The sequence below is a fragment of the Caretta caretta genome, chromosome 21 (assembly GCF_965140235.1).
Source record: "Caretta caretta isolate rCarCar2 chromosome 21, rCarCar1.hap1, whole genome shotgun sequence".
Classification (NCBI taxonomy): domain Eukaryota; kingdom Metazoa; phylum Chordata; order Testudines; family Cheloniidae; genus Caretta; species Caretta caretta.
The window spans coordinates 3751513-3773197 of NC_134226.1; the positions used below are offsets into that span (position 1 = coordinate 3751513).

The following is a 21685-nucleotide window of genomic DNA, read 5'->3' on the forward strand; positions in this document are numbered from 1 at the left end:
CCGTGGTCTCTGACAGCCTGACCAGAGCAGCAGAGGCAACAAGACAACCATACGGCAGAGAACGAACTTACTTGCAGTTGGTTCTGCAAAACACAGAGCTTGTTCTCTAGTTCAGTGTGCTTAGTGGCTGTCTTACTCCACTCTGCTTCTAATGTGTCATAGTGTTCTTTCCAGAGAGCACAGTCGTCTTCAGTGACTGCCAGGGTCCTCTGAAGAACAAAACAACACCCAAGACTCAACGTTGTTAGCTGAGGACTGATCTACACACCACGTTGCTGCACTGTGTGATTTTATACTGGTTTAGTTAAAATGCTGCAGCTCTTGTATCTGTTTAATGCCGGCTTTTATCTTGCACCTATACATTTACAAGCACAAGCTCATCTGATAGAACCAGTGATGAACTCAACCCAGGCGCCCCGCCTTTAAAGATTCCCCATTCCCCTCATTGAAATGAATACAGCGCATCAAAATCCAAGCATGGAGAATCAGAAATCAGATTTTTGGTGTCATCTGTGAAGATTCCAGTCTGTGTAATGTGCTGAACTATGACACAGCCCCCCGCCCTGCCGCTCCACACACATGAATGTGTAGGGTTTGCTCTTTCAAGATCATACTCTGACAGCGCTGTCTCGAACACCTCTGGGAAATGCAGGGGCGAAGTAAGTTCTGTGCATTTGTAATATAACATGATGGCATTGCCCTGTTTTTGTGTAGTGAAGTAGCATAGAGACATATTAGAATACGGTGCTGCCTGATGGGGAGGGGAGAGAAACAAGCAGGAGCTTTTCACTCTGGAAGTTAAAGGTCCATATGACTGTACATACAAGAGGAGTGTTTAGTATAACTACCATGAGTTTGACATAGGGGATTACCCGAACTCTTGTGTGTTTCTGTACGTTTAAAACAGATTGTTTCTGTGCTGCTTTGTCGTCGTGTTTTGTTTTTCGGTGTTGAAAATGTTAATTTGTTCCCTGGCCCAGTGGACAAATGTGGCACAGGAGAACTCTCCTGGTGACGTTATTTGTTAGGATTTTGGTCTCAAAAAAGCCACACCAAAGGGCACCCATCCAGAGCTCTGGGTGCTCTGGATGTACATTTAAAAACCACAATAACATTGAGATTACAAACCATGAAGCTACCGAAAGCAGCAGCATTTCTCCTTCCCACCAGGTTATTTAATCACCCATCATTTGGCTCAGACAACTTAAATAACACCCCCCACGCACACACGCACCCAAACTTCTTATGAGACATTGTATTGTTAAGTATGGGGCTAGAGGTTAGGGGGACAACCACTTTAGCCTTCGTTCAGTAGTTAAAATATATTATTTTGCACAGTTGTTGAAGATGGTAAAAGGCAAAATCCTCTTCTCACTAAAGCCAAGGGGTTTGGGTCAGTGATGTCACTGGGAGCAGGATTGGGCCCAAACGTGATTGAACTGGCGGTGTGATTATACTTTTCATCAGCCTGAAAACGGGCCTGTCCCTCTCGCTCGGACGTCTGCTGTGGGATTCATGTTCCTCACCTGAGCGCTCTGTAGCTGCTGTTCTGCTTGGAGTTTCTCCTCCAGCAGCTTCTGCAGAGCTTCTCTTGCTTTCTGCTCGTAGGTCTGCTTTTGGTCCTCCATCTCCATCAGGATCCTCTTCACGTTGTCCTTTGAGTAATGCTTTAAAGAGACAACTGAACTGACAGTTGATTCAAATATTACCAATGGACTTTTAACCCACTGGTGAGAGACAAGCCTAGAAATTCAAAAAGATCCACCAGGTTCCAGTTCAGGATTGCTCTCTCTCTAATACATTCTCCACGGCTTTGTCATGATTCAGTTTTAAATGTCTCAAACACCGCTACCCTTGATGGGCTACTCCCCAGTCTGAGAGATCTCACTGGATCTGAGTATTAGCACGTACATGGATAAACGTATCAAGCTGCAGCAAACAACATAACAGTTTTTTGACCCTATTTAATAACAGCCTTCTGGAAAGTAAGACCTGACCTAATTAAATTGTTCTGTGTTTTTACTTGCATGCAAAGTTTTTCTTTCTATCTATTCTCTTTGCTTTTTTGAAAAAGTCACATACGTTACCTGGGCACAGGTGTGAAGCTGATTTTCAAGGGCCCTCAGTTTACCCTTTAGTTTGTCTTCATTCAGCTGACCCTGGAAGAAATAATTGAGGCAAGGTCTGGAATACTGAATTACACAACAACCTCTGCAGTTTTCTAAGTGAATCCATCATACTTTTGCTCACTCATGTTTCTGATTTTTCTTCTGCTCCTAGTGTCATACCCAGGGCTGGCCCAAATTATTTTCAAAGTTTAAAGTTTCAAAATTTCAAAAAAAAGTGGGAAAAATTTAGAATTTCAAAGTTTTGAAAAAAGGAAAAAAAATGAAACACTTGCAGTTCTTCCTCCCTCCCCTTTTTTCCCCCTAACCAGCTCTATCAATTATAGGAATGCAGGAGCGCTCAGAAAAGTTAAAGGCAAAGGAGACATATAGTTACTCTGGATGATTTGCTGAGTACTGTCTGTACTGAGAGCAGAACTGCCCTCCAGCCCACACACACAGCCTTGCTTTCTGCTTCATGATTCTCTCTTGCAACAACATTTTGGCTTACAGCTCCAGTGGGTGGCAGCATCTTGTCTCGTCAGCTTCCATAGGAAACAGATTGGGTTTGCATCACAATGAGCTTTGTTGGGGGTGGAGAGAGGAATGGGGAAACTGAGTCATCATATTTTTTTCCCAGTGTTGGTCAGGTTTTCTAGTTGGGTTTGTAAGATGCAGGCTCTATGCAAATCCAGGCAAGGCTTCTAGCAAAGTGCTTGTCTGGACTCTCGTCTTCCACCTCTGATCTGAAGGATGTCAGCACCACTGCCACTCACTATTGTGCGAAGCCACGCTTAACATCCATTGGGTTATTATTTAATATTCATATCATGGGAGCATCCAGAGGCCCCAAGCAAAATCAGAGCCCTGGTGTGCTGGGCACTCTGTCAACACACAGATGTTTGCACATCCCAGCCCCAAAAGTGTAAAGTCCAATAAATCTAGCTGTCAGTTCCCATAACAAACTGGAGGCCAATTGTATTTTTTTTTTAAAAAAAAGAGGGGGGTGGCAATTTTGAGAGATATTTTTAGATGCAAGATATTGGAAGAGACTTCATGCCAGATTCTACTGGCAGTCTTTTTAAGCCTGTGGAAAGTGGATGTAAAGCACTGTCTAGTCAGAGTGGTAGCATTTCTCACCCACTCTATACAGGTGTAAATGAGCATAGAGGGCCCGATGGGAGAATCAGACTTTGTCTTACTTGACAGGGTTTGCTGGTACTAGTAGATTTATACCAGCAAACTCCCTCCTCCTCCAAGTGGAGATGCAGCTTACACCCGCAAGAGCACTTTGGTCCCTGTAACTTAGACCATTTCCCTAAATGGAGTAACTCTACTCTACAAAAGGACTCTTTTACCAGAATAGCTGTGTCTACACTGGGCTTTTGCCAGCACAGCTATGATGGTTACGTGTGGAGAAAAAAATCCCACCCATGACCAACATAGCTGTGGTGGCAAAACTTAAACCTGTTGACCAGGCTCAGGTTGTATTTACCAGCCCAGAAAGGTTTGCTGAGAAGACACCACAATGCCCCCCTTAGCTGTTCATTCTCACAGTTACATTCGGGTTGTTCCTCATGTCTGAGCTCCCTTAAGATGACGGCTCACACTTCTCGCAGATCCCCGCCTCCACAGCCTGAAGGAGGCACAAAAGGGAGCTCAAAGTTAGTCAGAGGCCCAATGTTTGCAAAAGTGGCTGATTTTGGATGCCTCAATCCTTGGGTACCCCGGGGCCTTATTTTCAGAGACTGGATGACCTCAATTCTATGTGGAGTCAATAGAAGCTACGGATGCTTGGTTCTCTGGATCTGAGGTTGGGCTACCAAAAATTGGGACATCTATGGCCAGTGGCCACTCCAAAATACTTGGCTGCAAAATCCTCCCTCAGCTGCATCCACGTTCACAGTGTGTTTTCTGCAGTGTTCTGGCTAGCCCATGATTGGTAGACTGTATCTGATGTTCCCTCCCCCTTTGCTTTTTTTAAACCTGTCATTTTCAATTCCTGGTTTAAAGAAGCAATTTTAAGCATTGTTTTTGGACTGCATTCCCTTTGCTCAAATGCCATGCCAAATAAAAGGGAGAAAAGTGATCCCTGAAAGTGGCAGCGAGGCAGTGGAAACAGTCTTTAAACTACACAGAAAATGTTCCAGACTTCCCAAGGTCAGACAGCATTTTTGGGGATGGGAAAAATATATTCAGGTGGTGTTTTTACACTTTAAAAGACAGGTCTAAAAAGTCATTACTGGTTACTGTAACAACATGAAACTTTGAGCTCTTCAGACGAAAGGAGTTAACTAACTATTTTACAAACAGTATTTACTCTTTACAACAGCCCTGTTGTTATCCTGCTGCTTGCACATGAGGAAACAGAGGCACAGATAGGTTATACGGGTTGCTGAAGGTTGTTGGTGGCAGAGCTGGAAATAAAACCCAGAGGAAATGGAACCCTGCAGTCCTGAATGTAGCCCCTCGGCCCAACTGCTAGATATATTCCTGTTGTACTGATGAACGCATTCATTATATTGGTCTAGATGCACCAACAAATATTAAGTAGGATCCTACAGGGATTCTCAGTGTAATTATGATCAGACCATTGTTGTACAGCATGATCACATTTTTCTTTTCCCTTCAGACTTTCTATTATAGGAGCTATTGATTCTAAAATGCTGCCTCAAGGTTTGGTGCCTCTGAGCATTTTTCCACAGGCCTGTTTTCTTCATCATCTGTGCTAAACTATTCCCAGAGGGCCAATTTCTAAATATCATTTACTTTGTTTTCTCTGTTGGCTACAACCCCAGCAACAAATACATTTTGATTGCCTCATGAAAGGCTAAAAGCAGAGGGAGCAGAGAAATCTATTTTCTATAGCAAAGACATTAAGAAGCAAAGTTCACCCACCTGTTTCTAATCTGAGGTTTCATGGCTACTTCCTGCCAGCGTGTGTGTCAGCGTGTTTTTTCCTGCTCATATTATATTTGTCAGAAGCATTTTACGGAGGAAGTCTCAAACCGCAGTACATCTTAACGCATTTTTTGCTCCATGTCACCCAATCGGTTGGCTCTTCTGCTCTGACAGAACTCTTTCAGATCTTTTTTTTTTTTTTAAGTCTAGTTCCAAATTAACATTTTTTTAACAGCAAATATTTTGCAATGTAACTTGATTTTAAATTTCTGTTTTAAAATTTGCTTTATGACCTAGTCCATAATGGCTTGTACTTCTCAGAAGTAATTGCTTAATGTCACCTCCAGGCTGCTGGTTAAAAATCTACTCTGGGTCAGCTGTATTCAGAAATTGTTACCATCTGATGCCTGTTTGGTGAGCCATGGGAACTAGATTTGGTGGGGTGGAGGCCCTAATTCAGCAGAACACCTAGGGGTGTGTTTGTTTAAGTGTTTTGCTGATTCAGGGCCCTGGGCCCCTGCTGCGGGAAGAGTGTCCATATAACACAAATTGCCGCCGCAGCTGGCTCTAGGTCGTCTCCTGATTGCTTGTCTCAACGGAGCGGCAAAGAAGTGAATAGACTTTAACTTCGAGGGGCTCCCTCTAACGTATATCAAGAATGGATTGAGATATGGTGTGTGGCAGAAGCTTGCGCTGCTGCTGTCTGTGTTGTATCTGTTCTGGTGGATAAACAGATATATTCAGCCTCCAGGATCGTGAGTCTAGCACCTTCACCAGAATGAAATTCTTTCCCACACACAGGTGGTTTAAACTGAGACGCCTGCTCCGTCTGGTTCTGGATTCATTCTTGACACTGTTATTTAGCACCTCATCTTGGCATCTTTTGGCAGGAGAGCGCACAGAAACAAGCTGTTGCAGACCTTACCAAGGCTATCCCTCTTGTTAAAATCCCTCTTTTCCCCCTTTGTTTCTCTGCACAAAATGGGGTGGTTGTTTTTTTAAAAAAAACAATCCGTGTTTTCTCAATTGAAAAATGGCACTTCACTCGAAATGAAAAATTGCGTGAAAAAAATTCATTTTGGCTCAAATCATTTTTGGTCTCCCCTTCCCCACAAAAAATTGAAACAAAAGTTTGTTTCAAAGTGAAAACTTTTTTGGAGGACGGGGGGCAATTAAGATTTTTTTTATGGTCTTTTTCCCCCCCCATGGTCTTAGACTTTTTTCCTACTGGAAAAGGAGGAGAAACAAGAGTGACAGAAAATGGGGGAAAATCCTCAAAACTTTTAAAAAAAGAAACAGGAAGAGAAACATTTTTAGTTCAAAGCTTAATGAAAACTTACGTTTCATCCCAACACTTTTTGTCCAAAAGAATGAAGGGGAAAAAAATGAAAATGTCAAACAAAAAGAACGTTTCCATAACAATGGAGAGGTTTTTTTCAGCTGGCCCTAAAATGAAACAATATTGGAGAGGAAGGGCAATGATAGTCACATGCTAAATAGTTCTGAGCCCAGTCATGTTCCCTTGCAGCCACAGCTCAGCTTCAGAGCTATACCGCCTTCTCCATTAGGAGAGAAGGATCATCCCAGAATGTATTAGAAGACCAGAAACAGAGCTGGAATTCAGGTGGCAGAAATAAGCAAGACCTGATGGGGTTTTCCCCCTTGCATGCATGGGACTCTGCCCTGGGAGATCCCGGCATAATCCTAAAGCCAACTAGAAGTACGCAGCGTAGCCATTTGGTACCTTCCAAGATTTTTCTGATGCTTGTAGCAATGTGGATAAAAGCTCCTGTAAAATCACCATCTTCTGCTTCAGCAGCAGCTCTCGATGTAACGCCTCCTGTAGGCAAAATGAGAAAGCCAGGCTAATATAGGTGCTCTGAATGCGTCTCAGTGACCCTAGTTCATCTGGACAGCCAGGGGTGACCTGTTTCCCCTCTAGCACTCGTTATAGCGATTTTCACTCCTCACTGTGTTTTGGGAACTTATTCCCTGGGCTTCAGCAGCTGCTCCTTTTGTTTTCCTGGCCACCTTAAAACTAGGTGCATGATACCAGTTTAGTAAAAGCTACCTCTTCACACATACCCTCCACCCATTTCTAGAACTGTATTTATCATTTTTCTGCTTACCTTGAGGTAGTTGGAAAGTTGAATTATTTCCTAAAAGTGAAAGAAAAGCGCAGTAAAACCCAGATTCAGTTTGTCCAAACCTTCTATTTGATCATATTTTTAAACCAATCACTTCCATAAAGGAAAAGATTTTGCAAGTAACTGCAGTCAGTGGTATGAGTTCTAACAAGCATTAAATGGGAACCCTAAGTTATCACATTCTCTGGGCAATGATAATAAGCTATACAGACCTTTACTGTGCTTAGGCTTGTGCAATAATGCAGCTGTTCTGCCATTCACTGGCTAAACCCGAAGTACTAGTAGGTATTTTACCGCACAGTCAGTGCCTTCCCTGGAACAAGACTGTCCCTGTCTACTGCATTAGATGTACCGTCATAGATCTTTTTGTCAGTAAATTAATTTCCAGCAATCTCTGTCATCTACATTCCAATAAGAAATAATCAGGAACAAATCCTGCTTTCATTGACACTGTTAAAACCCCGGAACTGTAGAATTTGGCCCTTTAATGTTAATGTTTCTTAGGACAACAGGATCCTCATAGGCATTTCTGTACAGGTTATTCATATGCTTTGCTTACCTTGTCTAATACTGCTATTCCACAGCTAAAATAAAAAAAAGACAAGGATTTTCTTAAGATGGACATGAGACAGATTTATGAAAAAGATCACAAGAATGGGTGCACTGAAAATACTTGCTAGGGAGAGAAGCAATCCTATGACGATTCATAGAACAATAAATAATGCCAATAATAATAATTCTTTGCACTTGTATAGCACCTTTTATCTAAGTACGTCAAAGTGCCTTTACAGGTATCAGTGAATCCCCAGCCCTTGCAGAAGCAGGAAGAATGTGCTCCTAATAGGATAGATAACAAAATACTTACTCTGTTTGTTGGCTTGAGTCTTTCTTTATTGCACTAGAATCTGTTAATGTCTGAGTGCCTGTTAAGATAAAATTGAGAGGGTGGTATACTGGTTCCTACAGTGTCAGCAGATAGCTAGTATAAAATCCCTCATTCACAGCTGCACCTTTCCTTCTGAAGACTCATAAAGTACTTTACCAACTGTATATAGGGATTATTTCAACCATCACTGAAATGCAACCATTGCTGGGATGACACATGGCAGTTTAAACTGCACACAGCAGCATAACACAACAATTTAGGGCAGAAGGCGAAGAAGAATCTTGTATGCAGCTGAAAATGCAAGTGGAATTTAGGTCATTAACCTAAGTTAAAGTTTGGCCAAGCTACTGGCAAACACACCTATTTCTGAGAAAAGCGCCATGGAGTTTTTAATGATCACAAGTGTTCAGAGCCTCCATTTTACATCTGTATGGGATGATGGCTTCCTCTGCAGCACAGTGCCATTTTGCAGCAGGCTGGGGCACTGAGGTCATTTTTGACTCAGCACAAAGAATAGCACTTGGTGAATCAACATATTCTTATCATGCACAGTTAGGAAAGGGGAAAATGTCAGATTTGGCTGATACAGAACATCCTCCTTAAACACTTGAACAGGGCTTCTAGGAACAGGAACTCTTTTGGCATGTGTTAGGATTGTGTCTGATCCTGCTCCCATACCATTCACAGGTAAAACACCCATTGATTTCAGAGGTGCAGGTTCCAGTACATTGTGATGTGGCACCTGGGGGGATTTTTTATCATTACAGACCCTCTTTCTCTGCCTGCTTTGGGAGTCCAAAGCAAAATAATCCATGTGATTCCCTTGAACCTCAGAGGTTTAAATAAGATGTAGCCCCCAGATCCCAGTAAGCTTGAGTTCCTTTTTTCAAAACCTAAGCCTCATTTAGCCAGTTGTCTTGTACCTCGGCTGGTCTTGGAGATGTCTTTGGGGAGGATGTTTGGTGATGAAACGCCACAGGAGTGCCAGTTGTTCTGCGTGCGAGGATCGTTGAGACTGTGCTGGAGATGCTTGTGATGGACCACGGAGGTGCTGTTATTCTGAAATGAAATGAGAGTTTAATTTTTATAATGGCCTATTAAAAACCAGGAGAGAAAAGGGGAAGCAACTAACCCAATGGCATGTTGTCACTTGGAATGGTACACATTGTGCCACTGACCTGGGCAATAACATGGGTGGAGACTGAGGGTTACAATGAGATTGGGTTCAAGGCCTAATTTTTCAGAAGGTGCTGAGCACCCCTAATTCCCACTGGAGTCAGTGCAAGGTGTAGCCGCTCAGCAACACTGACGGGGCAGTGGGGGAACTGCTACCTGCAGGTAGACTGGGAAGCTGCAGGGAAAGAGAGTGCCTCTGAGAGGCCAGGAGGCCGATTGCTTCACTAACCACACCGAGTGTAAGAAAAGAGCTTTTGAGGCCTTGAGTTAGTTCCTGGCTAGCATTGCTGCTAGCAGCTGGCGAGCTGTAGGCTTAGATATTTGTTCTGCACTCATCAGAGTTATATCTGAGTGCCTATTCAGGATCTCTGGTAGTAAGAGCATGAACTCTTTTTTTTTTCCCCTTACTTCTGCTCCTCAGAGCCCCCTGCAGGTGCTAGGATGAGAACGGTTCTGCAGCCAACGTTACAGGCACATGGGCTGCAAGCATGTGAACGCCTGCCCCAAGATCTTGCTGTCTGGCTTGTAATTAAACCCAGCGATCAAAAGAAGTAAACAGTAGCATGAGGTAAATAATTGTCCTCCACGCTCATGCCTTGTAGAGGAGCCCCCAGGGCATGTCTGTGCTTTTATTTTATTGCCCTTGGTTGTTCATTTCAATTAAAAGCCCCTTGGATAACTTTACTTAGGTACAAAAACAGATGGGGGAATTATTTCATTTAAAAGGCTGTGAGTTTAGAAGGTACAATCTGATTGTTTTACTGGAACATTTATGTATGATCTTAATCTGGTTTTATTAAATGCATTGGCTCATCTGGTTCACTGCTGGCTGCATATAACATCGGTAGGCTTGGCAGAGTCATTTTGATTTTTATCAATTTAATTTTTCAAAGTTGAGAGATATTATGGGACGGTCAACATTACTTGTCAAAATATACGAAGTAAATATCCTTAAATCAAACTCCAATAAGTTCTCAAACAGCATTTTGGAAACTTTGCCTATCTGTAAATTTTGGTTATTATGATGAAAATACTGATTGGTTGTATATTTAGGGTGATATCACCGTTTAACAATGTTTACTGATAAAAAATCTGATACTTCCAAGCCTAAACGCAGGATAATTTACAGTTTGTAAGAAGGATGCTGAAATTAGGATACAATCAGACACTCATTACTAACTCAACATGAGAAAATTCCTGCCACTAAAGATGCTGGCGGGAAGACATGCTTCCATAGATTCGTCCCAAGAAAGCTAACTGTTTATGATGGTCATCGTCTCAGATCTTTTAACGAGAATGAGAGGCAATTTGCACAAGAGGAAAACAATTATTTTTTTTTTTTTTACCAAAATGCAGGTTTGAATGACAAGAAATGGCTGCAAATCTCCATCTGGGTCAAAGTTCAGTATTTAGAAAGTAGGAGAGGAACACAATGAGAGTGATGGGACAAAATCTTGCCCTGGATCAAGTCTGTGAATTGTCAAGAAAATATCCATTTGCCGTCAAATATTTAGGCCCTGATCCCAAACCTCTTGTAGTCAATGGAAAGACTCCCATTGATTCCAGTGGACATTGGATAAGGCCCATAGTAGGTAGCCAACCATTTACGAAAAGTATGACTGTCATAGCTGCAGCTGTTACCTGGAGGGATGTGGGTGACCTCAGATCCATCCAGGAAGATGCTTCCTTGCGGGTGCCTGTTGCACACTCTTGTCCTGGAGTTGCTGGTGTCCCAGTAGGAAACCTTACTTGTTTCTTTCCTTCTTCGGTGGCTAAGTTCCTTCTCTTCAGGAACTCTTTCTGGCGGGGGCTCTGGGACTGCTCCTCTGCTTCCTTTTTCCGACATTGCATCACACGGCGACATGTGGTGACGTTGTTTCTCCTCCACAAGTTCTCACGGGTCTCGTGCCGGCGCTCGCACTTCTCGTCGTAACTCTCGCTCAGACGCCTGCACCGGCGCGGGGACTTTTCAGTTTGACTGATCATATTGTCCACAACCGCACAGACAACACACCAACCTGTGATGATCTTCTGGCTGCTTTGGTGAAGTCCTTTCCTAATGAAACCAAAGGGGGGGGGGGAAGAGACAAGTGAAACAAAGGATCAGGCTGGAGGCTGAATAAATGTTTGAGAGACTCCAACTCTAGGAATATTCTCCTTATTCAGTGAATGCAGGTGGCATCTTTGTAGGGCTATGAAATCACAGACATTAGTGGTAAACACTCATTATGTCCCATCTTCTCCATCTCCCTACCCCCAGCCATAGATAAATATATACACACACGCTTGGAGCTAATACATGATTGCTCCTTGAGGAAGATTTTCCAGTGCTTTATCCAGTTCAGTTTCAATCATGTTCTAAGTGATGAAGCTTCTACCATCTTCCTTGGGAGATTTATTCTGCAGTCTTAGATCTTGCCATTATCAAATACCACCTGCTGTTCAGACTAAATTTTCTTTTGCTCAGTTTCAGCCTCCTGCTCCTAGTTATAAGCCCTTGGCCCACCTAAAAAAGTAAGACTGAAGTAAGAATAATGGCTCCTGGAATTTCCGTAGTAGTGGCCTTGCATTCCTTTCCTGCATACATATATTTTTCCAGTCTGTTCCAAAAGATTAACTGTAGATGTAGGAGATTTGCTATTATATAATTTACTTTTCATGCAGCTGCATGTATTTCTAAATCCTGTTTGTCTTCTGTGCATGCCCAGAGAGGTCTAGAGGTTACCACACTGCATGGGTTTTTCTATAGAATCTTTGGAAAAAGATTGTTTCTGTCTTATCAGTTTTAAGAGCTTCTACTACCTGAAGATAATGGTCACCCTAATGTTGAGTGCTGCATTCTTTTAGCTCCTCTTCCTTAACACTCATCTTCTGCAATAGCTTGACTTAAATGGTACATTCCAGTTTGCACTCTGAACGTTTTTCTTTCCTTCTCCTCACAAAAACCTGGCTGGCTGTAATGCCATGTCCTTAATTCTCCTGGCTAGTGGCACTGCTTCCTGTCCTCCTCTGTTGTAAATATTAAATACCTGTACATTAACGTTTACACTTGTTAGAAACGTTGTTGGACTCAAGATGAGGGGAGAGCAAGCAGGAGAGCTGAATGGCACTGCTCAGCCCAGTGGGCTTGCCTCCACTTCTGTTTGTTTATAGCTCAAGCAAAGCAGGTAGGTTGCACCAGAGGCCTGCCCTAAGAATGAGCTCCTTTGTTTGGGCATTACCTCCCTACACTGTGTACATGTAGGGTGACCAGATGTCCCGATTTTATAGGGACAGTCCTGATTTTTGGGTCTTTTTCTTATATAGGCTCCTATAACCCCCGTCCCAATTTTTCACACTTGCTGTCTGGTCACCCTATGTACATGTGCAGAGTGAATGATAATCCCTTCCCTCCACTTCCTCCTACAGAATTCTCTGCTCCACTTGCAAGCTTCCCTCTTGCTTGCTTTACTAGACTGTGGCCACATGGAAGGTGTTTGGGTCTTCTCCTCTCCACCAGTGAGGGAGAAAACAGAATACAACATGACACACATTGACAAAATCCCTAAACATTACATTTCCCCTCCTACCCCTCCTTATTAGCCAGCACAGGGATTTCCTGCTCCTTGATCCAGATGGATAATCCTCATGCACATTCCAGAAATGTTGCTGGGAGGATCATGTGAGCATGCTAGGCATTCTGCTGAGCACTTTGGGATTGGATTAGTGCTCCAGTAGTGGGAGTAAAGAAATACTTGACTCTCTTGCCTGCCAGCCCAAGTGCACATTTTATTCTCTTTTTGGCCTATTGTGTTTGGACGGTGAGATTCTCTGTTAGTTATTATTGATCATATTTATTATGCAGGGCCAAAGGGCCAGCCAAGAATGGGGTCCCATTGTGCTAAGCATGGCATAAACCCCGAGTAGCAGGTTCAGCATGGGGGAAGGGGTAGAACACACAAGCAAAGTCAACAATGTGATGGCAGTGATGTGGGGGGAGGTATTAGTTAGGAGGTGATCAGCTAAACGGGAAGGGAAGGGTGAGGGAGACAGGGCAGAGGAGGAAGAGGGCAAGCGGACAGTGAAGCTAAGGTGAAGAGTCCAAGGGAGGTGGAGGGTTGGAACAAACAGCCAGTCAGCACAAGGAAAAGCTCTGGAAAAATGTCCCGACATCCCTGCTGTGGCCGATTCTGCAGCTGCTCCTATGGCTGGTTCCTCCCTGCAGTTTCTCCCCAAGGACACACAGCTGGTGGAGTGCAGGGGGTGGAGAGCACCACCTGGGTCCCCACACAGTGTGTGATGGAGAGGTCTCCCCTGCATGGTTCTGGGTGTTGGGGAGAGGAGTATTACACTGCAGCCCTGGGATGGAATATCCATTTTATTTTGACCAGCTAACAGGATCCAAACCAAGTATTTTTTCACGCAACGCACTGTCAATCTCTGGAACTCCTTGCCAGAGGATGTTGTGAAGGCCAATACTATAACGGGGTTCAAAAGGGAGCTAGATAGATTCATGGAAGATAGGTCCATCAATGGCTATTAGCCAGGATGGGCAAGGATGGTGTCCTTAGCCTCTGTTTGCCAGAAGCTGGGATTGGGTGACAGGGCATGGATCACTTGATGAAAACCTATCTGTTCATTCCCTTTGGGGCACCTGCCATTGGCCACTGTCAGAGGACAGGATACTGGGCTTGACGGATCTTTGGTCTGACCCAGAGTGGCCATTCTTATGTTCTTAAGGACCTGGTTCTCTTTTCACTCACCGTGGTTTTATCTCCGTTGACTCCAGTGAAGTTACTATGGATTGATACAGGAACAGATGAAAGAAAGAAGCAAATTCCCATCTCCAGATTTTCAAAATTGCTCAGAGCCAGCAGCTCCCATTCAGAACATTGGAGAATCTTCTCTAGCCCCATTGAGGACAATAGGAGCTCTTGATTGCGAAGCTCTTTTGACTATCTGGCCATTTAGGGTATATCTGCATTGCAGCTGGGAATGATCCGCCCTGCCCAGGGAGTCAGACTCCTGCTCGCAGAGCTTGAGCTAGCAAGCTAGAAACAGCACTGTGCAGCTCAGATGGCAGGTGGACTCTCAAGCCCACCTGACCCCCTGGGTCTGAGCTTGGGCGGCTAGCCTGCGTAGTTTTATGGTGGCTGGAGCGTCAGCTTCCACACTGCTATTTTTAGCACACTAGCTCAAGCCCTGCTACCAAAAGAAAAAAGCAGCAGCAGTTGTGGAAGGCATTTCAAGGCTTTTATGCATGACTACTAACAAAGGAAGGGGAGAAAGGAATATATAGATTAGCCAAGAAACACAGAGGACTTGGCAGCTGCGAAGTGCGTCAAAGAAGAAAGCCGAAGAGAACGGGTGGATGATAGTGAAATCATTAGGAGATGGCCGAGGTTTTATGAGAAACTGCTCAGTGAAGAGAATGCGAAGAAATCGTTGTGGGAAGTATGCGCAAGCAGCAGCTTTGCAAGACCATAAGCCTCATCACTGAAAACAATGAAACATGGGAATGCAGTGGGAGCAGACAGTGTACCAAAGGAGGCATTTAAAGCATTCACCCATGAGGTCGTGGTGATGATGACAGACTTCTTCAACTTAATTCTCTGTACTGGAAAATGCCTGACAAGTGGAGGAAGAGCACATTGGTCCCTATCTAAAGGAGGTGTGCAGGAATGTAGTAATTACCAACCCATCTGTGATGTTCTCCTCAGGAAGTCCAGAGCCATAAGCTCACTGTATTACCTCTCTGCCTGAGCAAGAGAGAGCTTTGCTGGAGCTTAAACAGTGTGACAGCCTTCTGCCGCACCACTCTGTCCACCTCAGCAGAAAATACCTCCAGACTCCGCCATTCTAAACTTCCCCTTGCAGGTAACATTTAGTGAGCCCTGGTTCTCGAGTCCCCTACAGGCATCTTTCTGCAGCGCACAGTCCCCCTCACTTGGACGCTCATCGAAATTAACCACATCTCCTGTCTCCAAAGAGACAGAATACACCTCAGCCTGTTGGCTCAGTTGAAGATATAGAATCATAGAATCATGGAATATCAGGGTTGGAAGGGACCCCAGAAGGTCATCTAGTCCAACCCCCTGCTCGAAGCAGGACCAATTCCCAGTTATGCACCTCTCTTTACTATAACAGGAAGGGGATGGTTTATAGTAAAACTAATAATAAGTTTATTAATAAAAATATAGATTTAAGTGATAGTGAGCAAAAGAAGAGAGACAGGTCTGGTTACAAACAAAACAAAAATAACCGACTTTCTAGTGACTGAAACTTAACTTTAGCAAGCTACAATCTTTGCTTGAGCAGCTGTCTCACTCACATCAAGCTATCAGCATCCCCAGCCTCTCAGGCAGAAGGATCCACCAATCACAGCATCAGAGGGTGCTGATCCCTTTGTCTCCTAAGTGATGGATAACAAAGGAGTCCCCTTTCTGTCCTTTTATAGTTCAAAAAGCCTTTGAAATGTGTTCTTTGAAAATAAACCCAGACAAAATTCCTTTCCCCTACTGCTTGTTTTTCGGGGTGCAGGTGCCAAGCCCCTTCTTCATCCTCAGGTCAATTTGCTTTTTTTAATTCACTTGATCACGTTGTTTACCTTAGATATAAATGTCTTTCTATTGTCCTGTGCTTGTAATCAAGCCATGATGTTTTTCTCTTCTACCTGTTTGCTTGATCCATGCAGATGGGTAAATCCACATTCCTTTGTCTAGGTCAGGCTAGTTTATCAACTGCCTCCACAACATATTTTAAGAACATATTTCCAGCATACATACATAACTCTGTATACACAACCTGTACATACATTACACAAGTTTTTTCTTTTTTTTAGGATACTCTGAGACATAGTTGGGCTACATATTCTGTTGGGTGCAGTCTTTGCGAGTTGGCATAAAGGGGCTTTCAGGGTCACACCATCAAGTTAATGGAGAACACTATGAAATGGCTAGAAAGAATTACCGAGAAAAGATTTTAGCAGGAGCTGGAGCATCAAATATATGACAACCAATTTGGGTTTATGCTTGGAAGATCAACAGTGGAGGCGGTATTTACGACCTGAATATTGCAGGAGAAGTACAGGAACAAATGCATGGCACTGCACTTGGTGTTGGTAGATTTAGAGAAGGCTTGTGGCAAGGTTCCTAGAGAATTGCTTTGGCGGTGCCTTTGGTTGTACAATCTGCCAGAGACATATGTTCAGACTGTGAAGGATATGTATGAAGGTAGCACGACAGTAGTGAGAAGCAGCTGCGCCTAGAGTAAATCATTCACAGACAGTATAGGTCTACATCAAGGATCAGCCTTAAACCCAATCCTATTTGTGATTGCAATGGATGCCTTGATGCAGGCGATTAGGGGAGAGGCTCCATGGAGCATGCTTTTTGCCAATGACATTATTTTGTGCTGTGAAGATAAATACAAACTGGAAAGGGAACTAGAACTATGGAGGCCTGCATTAGAAGAAAATGGCTTAAGAATCAGCCGACAAAAAATGGAATACATTCAGTGCTTTGTTGAGAGGGACACAACACGAAGCCAGTAAAACTAGATGTACAGAGTTAAGGCTGTGCAATAACTTACACACCTCAGTGGAGCCATGATGGGAATGTGGATGCAGATGTTAGGAATCACCTGACGAGCATAAATGGAGAGAGTTGACAGGAATTCTCTGCGATAAGGATAGGCCAAGTAAACTAAAGAGCCAAGCGTATGAGATCGTGGTTAAGTCAGCCATGATATGTGAGTCAGCATGCTGACCAATGAAGCAGAGAGAACAACAACTACAGCGCTGCCAACAGGAGAATGCTCAGGCAGGTGCTGGGTAAGACAAGAGCTGACAAGCTCTGCAGTGAAATGGTACAAGCCAGGATTCAGGTAGTCTCCATCACAGAAAAGCTGAGGGGAGGATAGACTGAGACGACTGGGTCATGTGAAATGACGGGATGTAGGATGTGTTGGCCAGAGAGTTCAAAGCTAGTAGTCACAGGACAAAGACCACCTAAAAAAAGTTGTTTGAGATGCTGAAGGAGGATATGAAGAAGGTTGGTGACAGCTTGGAAGACACACTTGACAAGAACACATGGAAACTAAGAACCAGAGCTACAGACCCTAACTGATGGGAGAAGGTGAGGAGGACCTCGAGTCCTGCTCGCACAAGTCTGTCTCCCTAGGCTGGGAGACATGCTCCCAGCTGCAGTGTAAACATACCCGAAGAGTGTGATTTTTTTCAATGGTGAAACGCATTGGCCCAACTTTGTTCCTACTGAAGTAAGTGGGAGTTTTACCATTCTCTTCTTAGGCCAACATTGAATGCTTTTGAAAATCCCAACCTTAATGACTGGGGATCATCAAATGATTCAGTCGTTAGAGTTCAGTTCTGATAAGTACCCAAGGTTTTACCTTAGGGTCACATTCTGCTCTGAGTTGTATAGAAGTCAACTGGGAGTAACATCACTGAGTGGATGCACTCATGATTTACACCAGTGTAATTGTGAGCAGAGTCAGCCCTTTTATAATGCCCACAATAATTTAAACAAAAAATAAAAGAAGTTTTTGATGTTGTTTGGTGGTTCGTTGGAAATCGAGATTGGAAATAGGGAGAGACTGCTCTCTTCCAGCTTTAGGTTTCCTATTCATGTCCTCCAAAGCTATATGATCTGCTACATGCCAGCATCTGTTCACTTGGCAAGAACATAAACTGGCACCCATCATATGCATAAAGTCTCTGAGCTGGGGCTCTCACCACTGGACCAGTATGCTAAGAGTGTTGTAGTAATGTCCATTCCTAGCAAACATTTTTCAGATTCTCATCAACATATATTATGTTGTTTTCATAGCAACCATTTGTTACAGTCCTTAATGTCTCCATGAGCTAGACTACTTCCTACACTCTTGCACTCAGAGCTGAAAGACAGACAGACTGATTGAGATGTAGATAGATAAGATCAAATTCCTATCCAAACCCTTTCAAAATTCTGGGCACTCTCTATCCAGGTACTTATAAAGCTCGAATTACTCTTGAGTCGGAGAGCCTGACTGCCTGAAAGAAAAAATGTATCAACTAAAGTGAAGAAAAAATAAGGCAAATTAGTCTCTGAAAAAACAGGTTAAACTTTGTTCACTCTCAAATAAAAATAAGCGATTTCACTAGCATTTCTTTGTCCCACACAATTGGAAAATCACTGACTTTGATGGAAACGCTGAGAGCAGTTAGTGGTGTCAATTAACAAGTTTGCAAGGTTTTGGGGAAGGGGGAGGAAAGATGGGAGGATTTTATAATAATCTGCCCTACAAAATAGTATAGCTACCTGTAAAGAACCACTACAGATAAACACATTTCTTATAATGGCACAGTCAGAGCAGGTCACTGAAATGTTTTCCTTTGGAAAGGCGTTCTTCTAGTCAATCTGAGAACAGCCTTTTAATAACAATCCGAAGGGTGTATGCTTTTATGTAGGAGAAATCTATGCAAACTGGCCATCAATGCATCACCTTAAATGCTCCCCCAGCCAAGTAGGAAAATGAAAACTGCCAAGATAATATTGAAATAAATCACTTTCTAAATGGCCCTGTGCTTTTGGCTTTTTGGGGTTTCTTTCCATCATTTGTTTGGAGATGCTGCTGACTCTCAAACCTCTCACTGCCCTGAAATGTCCTTTTTTTCCACTTAATTTTTCCGCTCAGCCCCCTCTGTGTCTCATCAAAATCTGCTAGTCATTTGATTTTATTGTTGCAAACTTTCAGCTGGAGAAATAACAGAACTGGGGAACTTACGTTATAAAATGCTTAAAATGTTGTTTCCACACAGCTTTTATGGTCTTGACTTAATAGTTTCGTTGTGGCCCACATTCTGGGCTTTCTCTCTCATGCCCAGTCTTCCTTTCCACAGCAGGCTGAGGGTAGATCTGGTGAACAGCTTTGCCGACATTGAAGTACATAATGATTGGGGCCTGTGCCAACACCCCAGAGCTGAAAACCCTCAGAAACGGGATCGGGATGTGAACTCACTCCTCCTCCTCCCCCCAAAAAGACAACTGGCCTCCAAACTTTTCAGGCCCTGGAAAAGATATTTTTCTCCGCCTATATTTTCCTATTTTAAAAATGGCCCAGTCCAGTGCTGAATTTGCGTGCTGCTGCCCGTTCATCCGGGTGTGTGATACGTACTCAAAGCCCTGAGTTTGTTAGACTCTTCTCATTACAAGCAGCTCAGCTACCTTCTCACCTGCTCTGACTACATTCTTCTGACTACAGAGCCTGTTTATTGTCCATCCCAGGAAGCAGGACTTGTTTATACGCTTGATTTAAACACAAAATACCTTTTAACTTTTAAAGTAAGAAAGAAATATAAAGAAAAGTGTGATCTGTTACTCACCCCCAAACTGAGCAAACTGCTGAGCCCTTGCTGATGAGTTATGGGTTTTATTTTTTTCCATGGTCACCCAAAATTACTCTTCCTAATTAATGAGCATGCCCTTTATCTCTCTCTTGCATGCTGTAACACTCAAACTTCAAAGGGAAAAAAAATCCCTTGCTGGTTCATGTTACAACTTCCCAGTGTCAATCATGCAGGCTGAAACTTGGGGAAAAAAACAAGACACAAATTGCCTCCCTTTACAGGGTCAGCGTTTACTTCTGTACATCCCTAGCTAGCCACAGATCTAAAGTTTCTTACCTCTACTCAGCAAGGGCAGCCCTTAGGTGGATTCGGCAGATGTTCAGAGGCCCTGCTGTGCTCCCCGACCTCAGTTAAGCCCCACGCCAGAAAGGAGAAGGGTGAGCCCTGGGTTACCGGGTGCTAACACATTGCAACTGACATCTCGTTTGAATGACTTCTCTTTGCTGCTTTTTTTTTTTTTTTTTTTAAACAGGAAATGTACTAAGCCACAACACTTACCCCAGGTTCCTGTCTCTGCTTAAGGGTTTGTGACATGGGAGGAGAGGCTAGGGCACAAGCTCGAGCATTGGTGCCCGGCACACTACAGTTGTTTGGTATCTTGTGGTGGGTCAGGCTGCATACCATTATCTCCAGGGTCCGGGAGTGTCCTTTGCTGTTTCTCCATTTATCAGCCACTGCAGCTTGAGGCGGTGCTCTGTGCTGAGAAGCTGTGCAGAATGAGCTGTGGCTGACTCTGCCCTGCCACCTTTGGCATGAGGAATCCTGGTGCTGGGAAAGAAAGTAGTGTTAACAGTCTTGTGTAGTGTGAGATTCATATTTCTGCCTTCTGAGGTTAGGCCAGCGGCAGAGTTGACAAAGGTCAGAGTGAAGCAGGTGTGAATGCTCCCCACCAAACAGGTGTGTCCAGGTAAAAATGGAAGAAAATGAAACTCTAAGGCAGCCATCTTCTTTATGATTGCTCCATCCTTATTTTCTAAGGACTCAGCCAGAAGTGATGCTTGATCCAAGTCTATGGCTAAACAGTGCTAGAATAAAATGTGAGAGCCTCCCTTAGCATTTAACTATTTCACATTTGGGGACAATGTATACCTTCAGATCAGCGGCACTGCTATGGGTACCCGCATGGCCCCACAGTATGCCAACATTTTTATGGCTGATTTAGAACAACGCTTCCTCAGCTCTCGTCCCCTAAAGCCCCTACTCTACTTGCGCTATATTGATGACATCTTCATCATCTGGACCCATGGAAAAGAAGCCCTTGAGGAATTCCACCATGATTTCAACAATTTCCATCCCACCACCAACCTCAGCCTGGTCCAGTCCACACAAGAGATCCACTTCCTGGACACTACAGTGCTAATAAACAATGGCCACATAAACACCACCCTATACCGGAAACCTACTGACCGCTATTCCTACCTGCATGCCTCCAGCTTTCATCCTGACCACACCACACGATCCATCGTCTACAGCCAAGCTCTGCGATACAACCGCATTTGCTCCAACCCCTCAGACAGAGACAAACACCTACAAGATCTCTGTCAAGCTTTCTTACAACTACAGTACCCACCTGCAGAAGTAAAGAAACAGATTGATAGAGCCAGAAGAGTTCCCAGAAGTTACCTACTACAGGACAGGCCTAACAAAGAAAATAACAGAACGCCACTAGCGGTCACCTTCAGCCCCCAACTAAAACCCCTCCAACGCATTATTAAGGATCTACAACCTATCCTAAAGGATGACCCAACACTCTCACAAGTCTTGGGAGACAGGCCAGTCCTTGCCTACAGACAGCCCCGCAACCTGAAGCAAATACTCACCAACAACCACATACCACACAACAGAACCACTAACCCAGGAACTTATCCTTGCAACAAAGCCCGTTGCCAATTGTGCCCACATATCTATTCAGGGGACACCATCACAGGGCCTAATAACATCAGCCACGCTATCAGAGGCTCGTTCACCTGCACATCCACCAATGTGATATATGCCATCATGTGCCAGCAATGCCCCTCTGCCATGTACATTGGTCAAACTGGACAGTCTCTACGTAAAAGAATAAATGGACACAAATCAGATGTCA

General features: G+C 43.7%; 1 protein-coding gene across 6 annotated transcripts in view; it reads right to left on the bottom strand.

Annotated features, from left to right (window-relative positions):
* Positions 1-20238, bottom strand: part of TRAF3IP3 (TRAF3 interacting protein 3) — a 27863-nt gene extending 7625 nt beyond the window's left edge. Inside the window, exons 1-10 of one of the 6 annotated variants that reach the window (XR_007353445.2) lie at positions 19876-20061; positions 10857-11271; positions 8963-9098; positions 8019-8076; positions 7713-7737; positions 7136-7165; positions 6751-6846; positions 2088-2159; positions 1527-1667; positions 72-209 (exon numbers count right to left, since the gene is read on the bottom strand). Coding sequence is in view for 5 of the 6 variants with exons in the window: in XM_048826473.2 (XP_048682430.1) it covers positions 72-209; positions 1527-1667; positions 2088-2159; positions 6751-6846; positions 7136-7165; positions 7713-7737; positions 8019-8076; positions 8963-9098; positions 10857-11201 (1041 nt within the window). In the remaining variant the exon portion in view is untranslated. Of the gene's footprint in view, positions 1-71; positions 210-1526; positions 1668-2087; positions 2160-6750; positions 6847-7135; positions 7166-7712; positions 7738-8018; positions 8077-8962; positions 9099-10856; positions 11272-18977; positions 19513-19575; positions 19827-19875; positions 20062-20097 lie in introns of those variants that run through there. The other 5 variants (XM_048826473.2, XM_048826469.2, XM_048826470.2 and 2 more) reach the window with 5 other exon arrangements.
* Positions 20239-21685: the final 1447 nt, after the last annotated feature.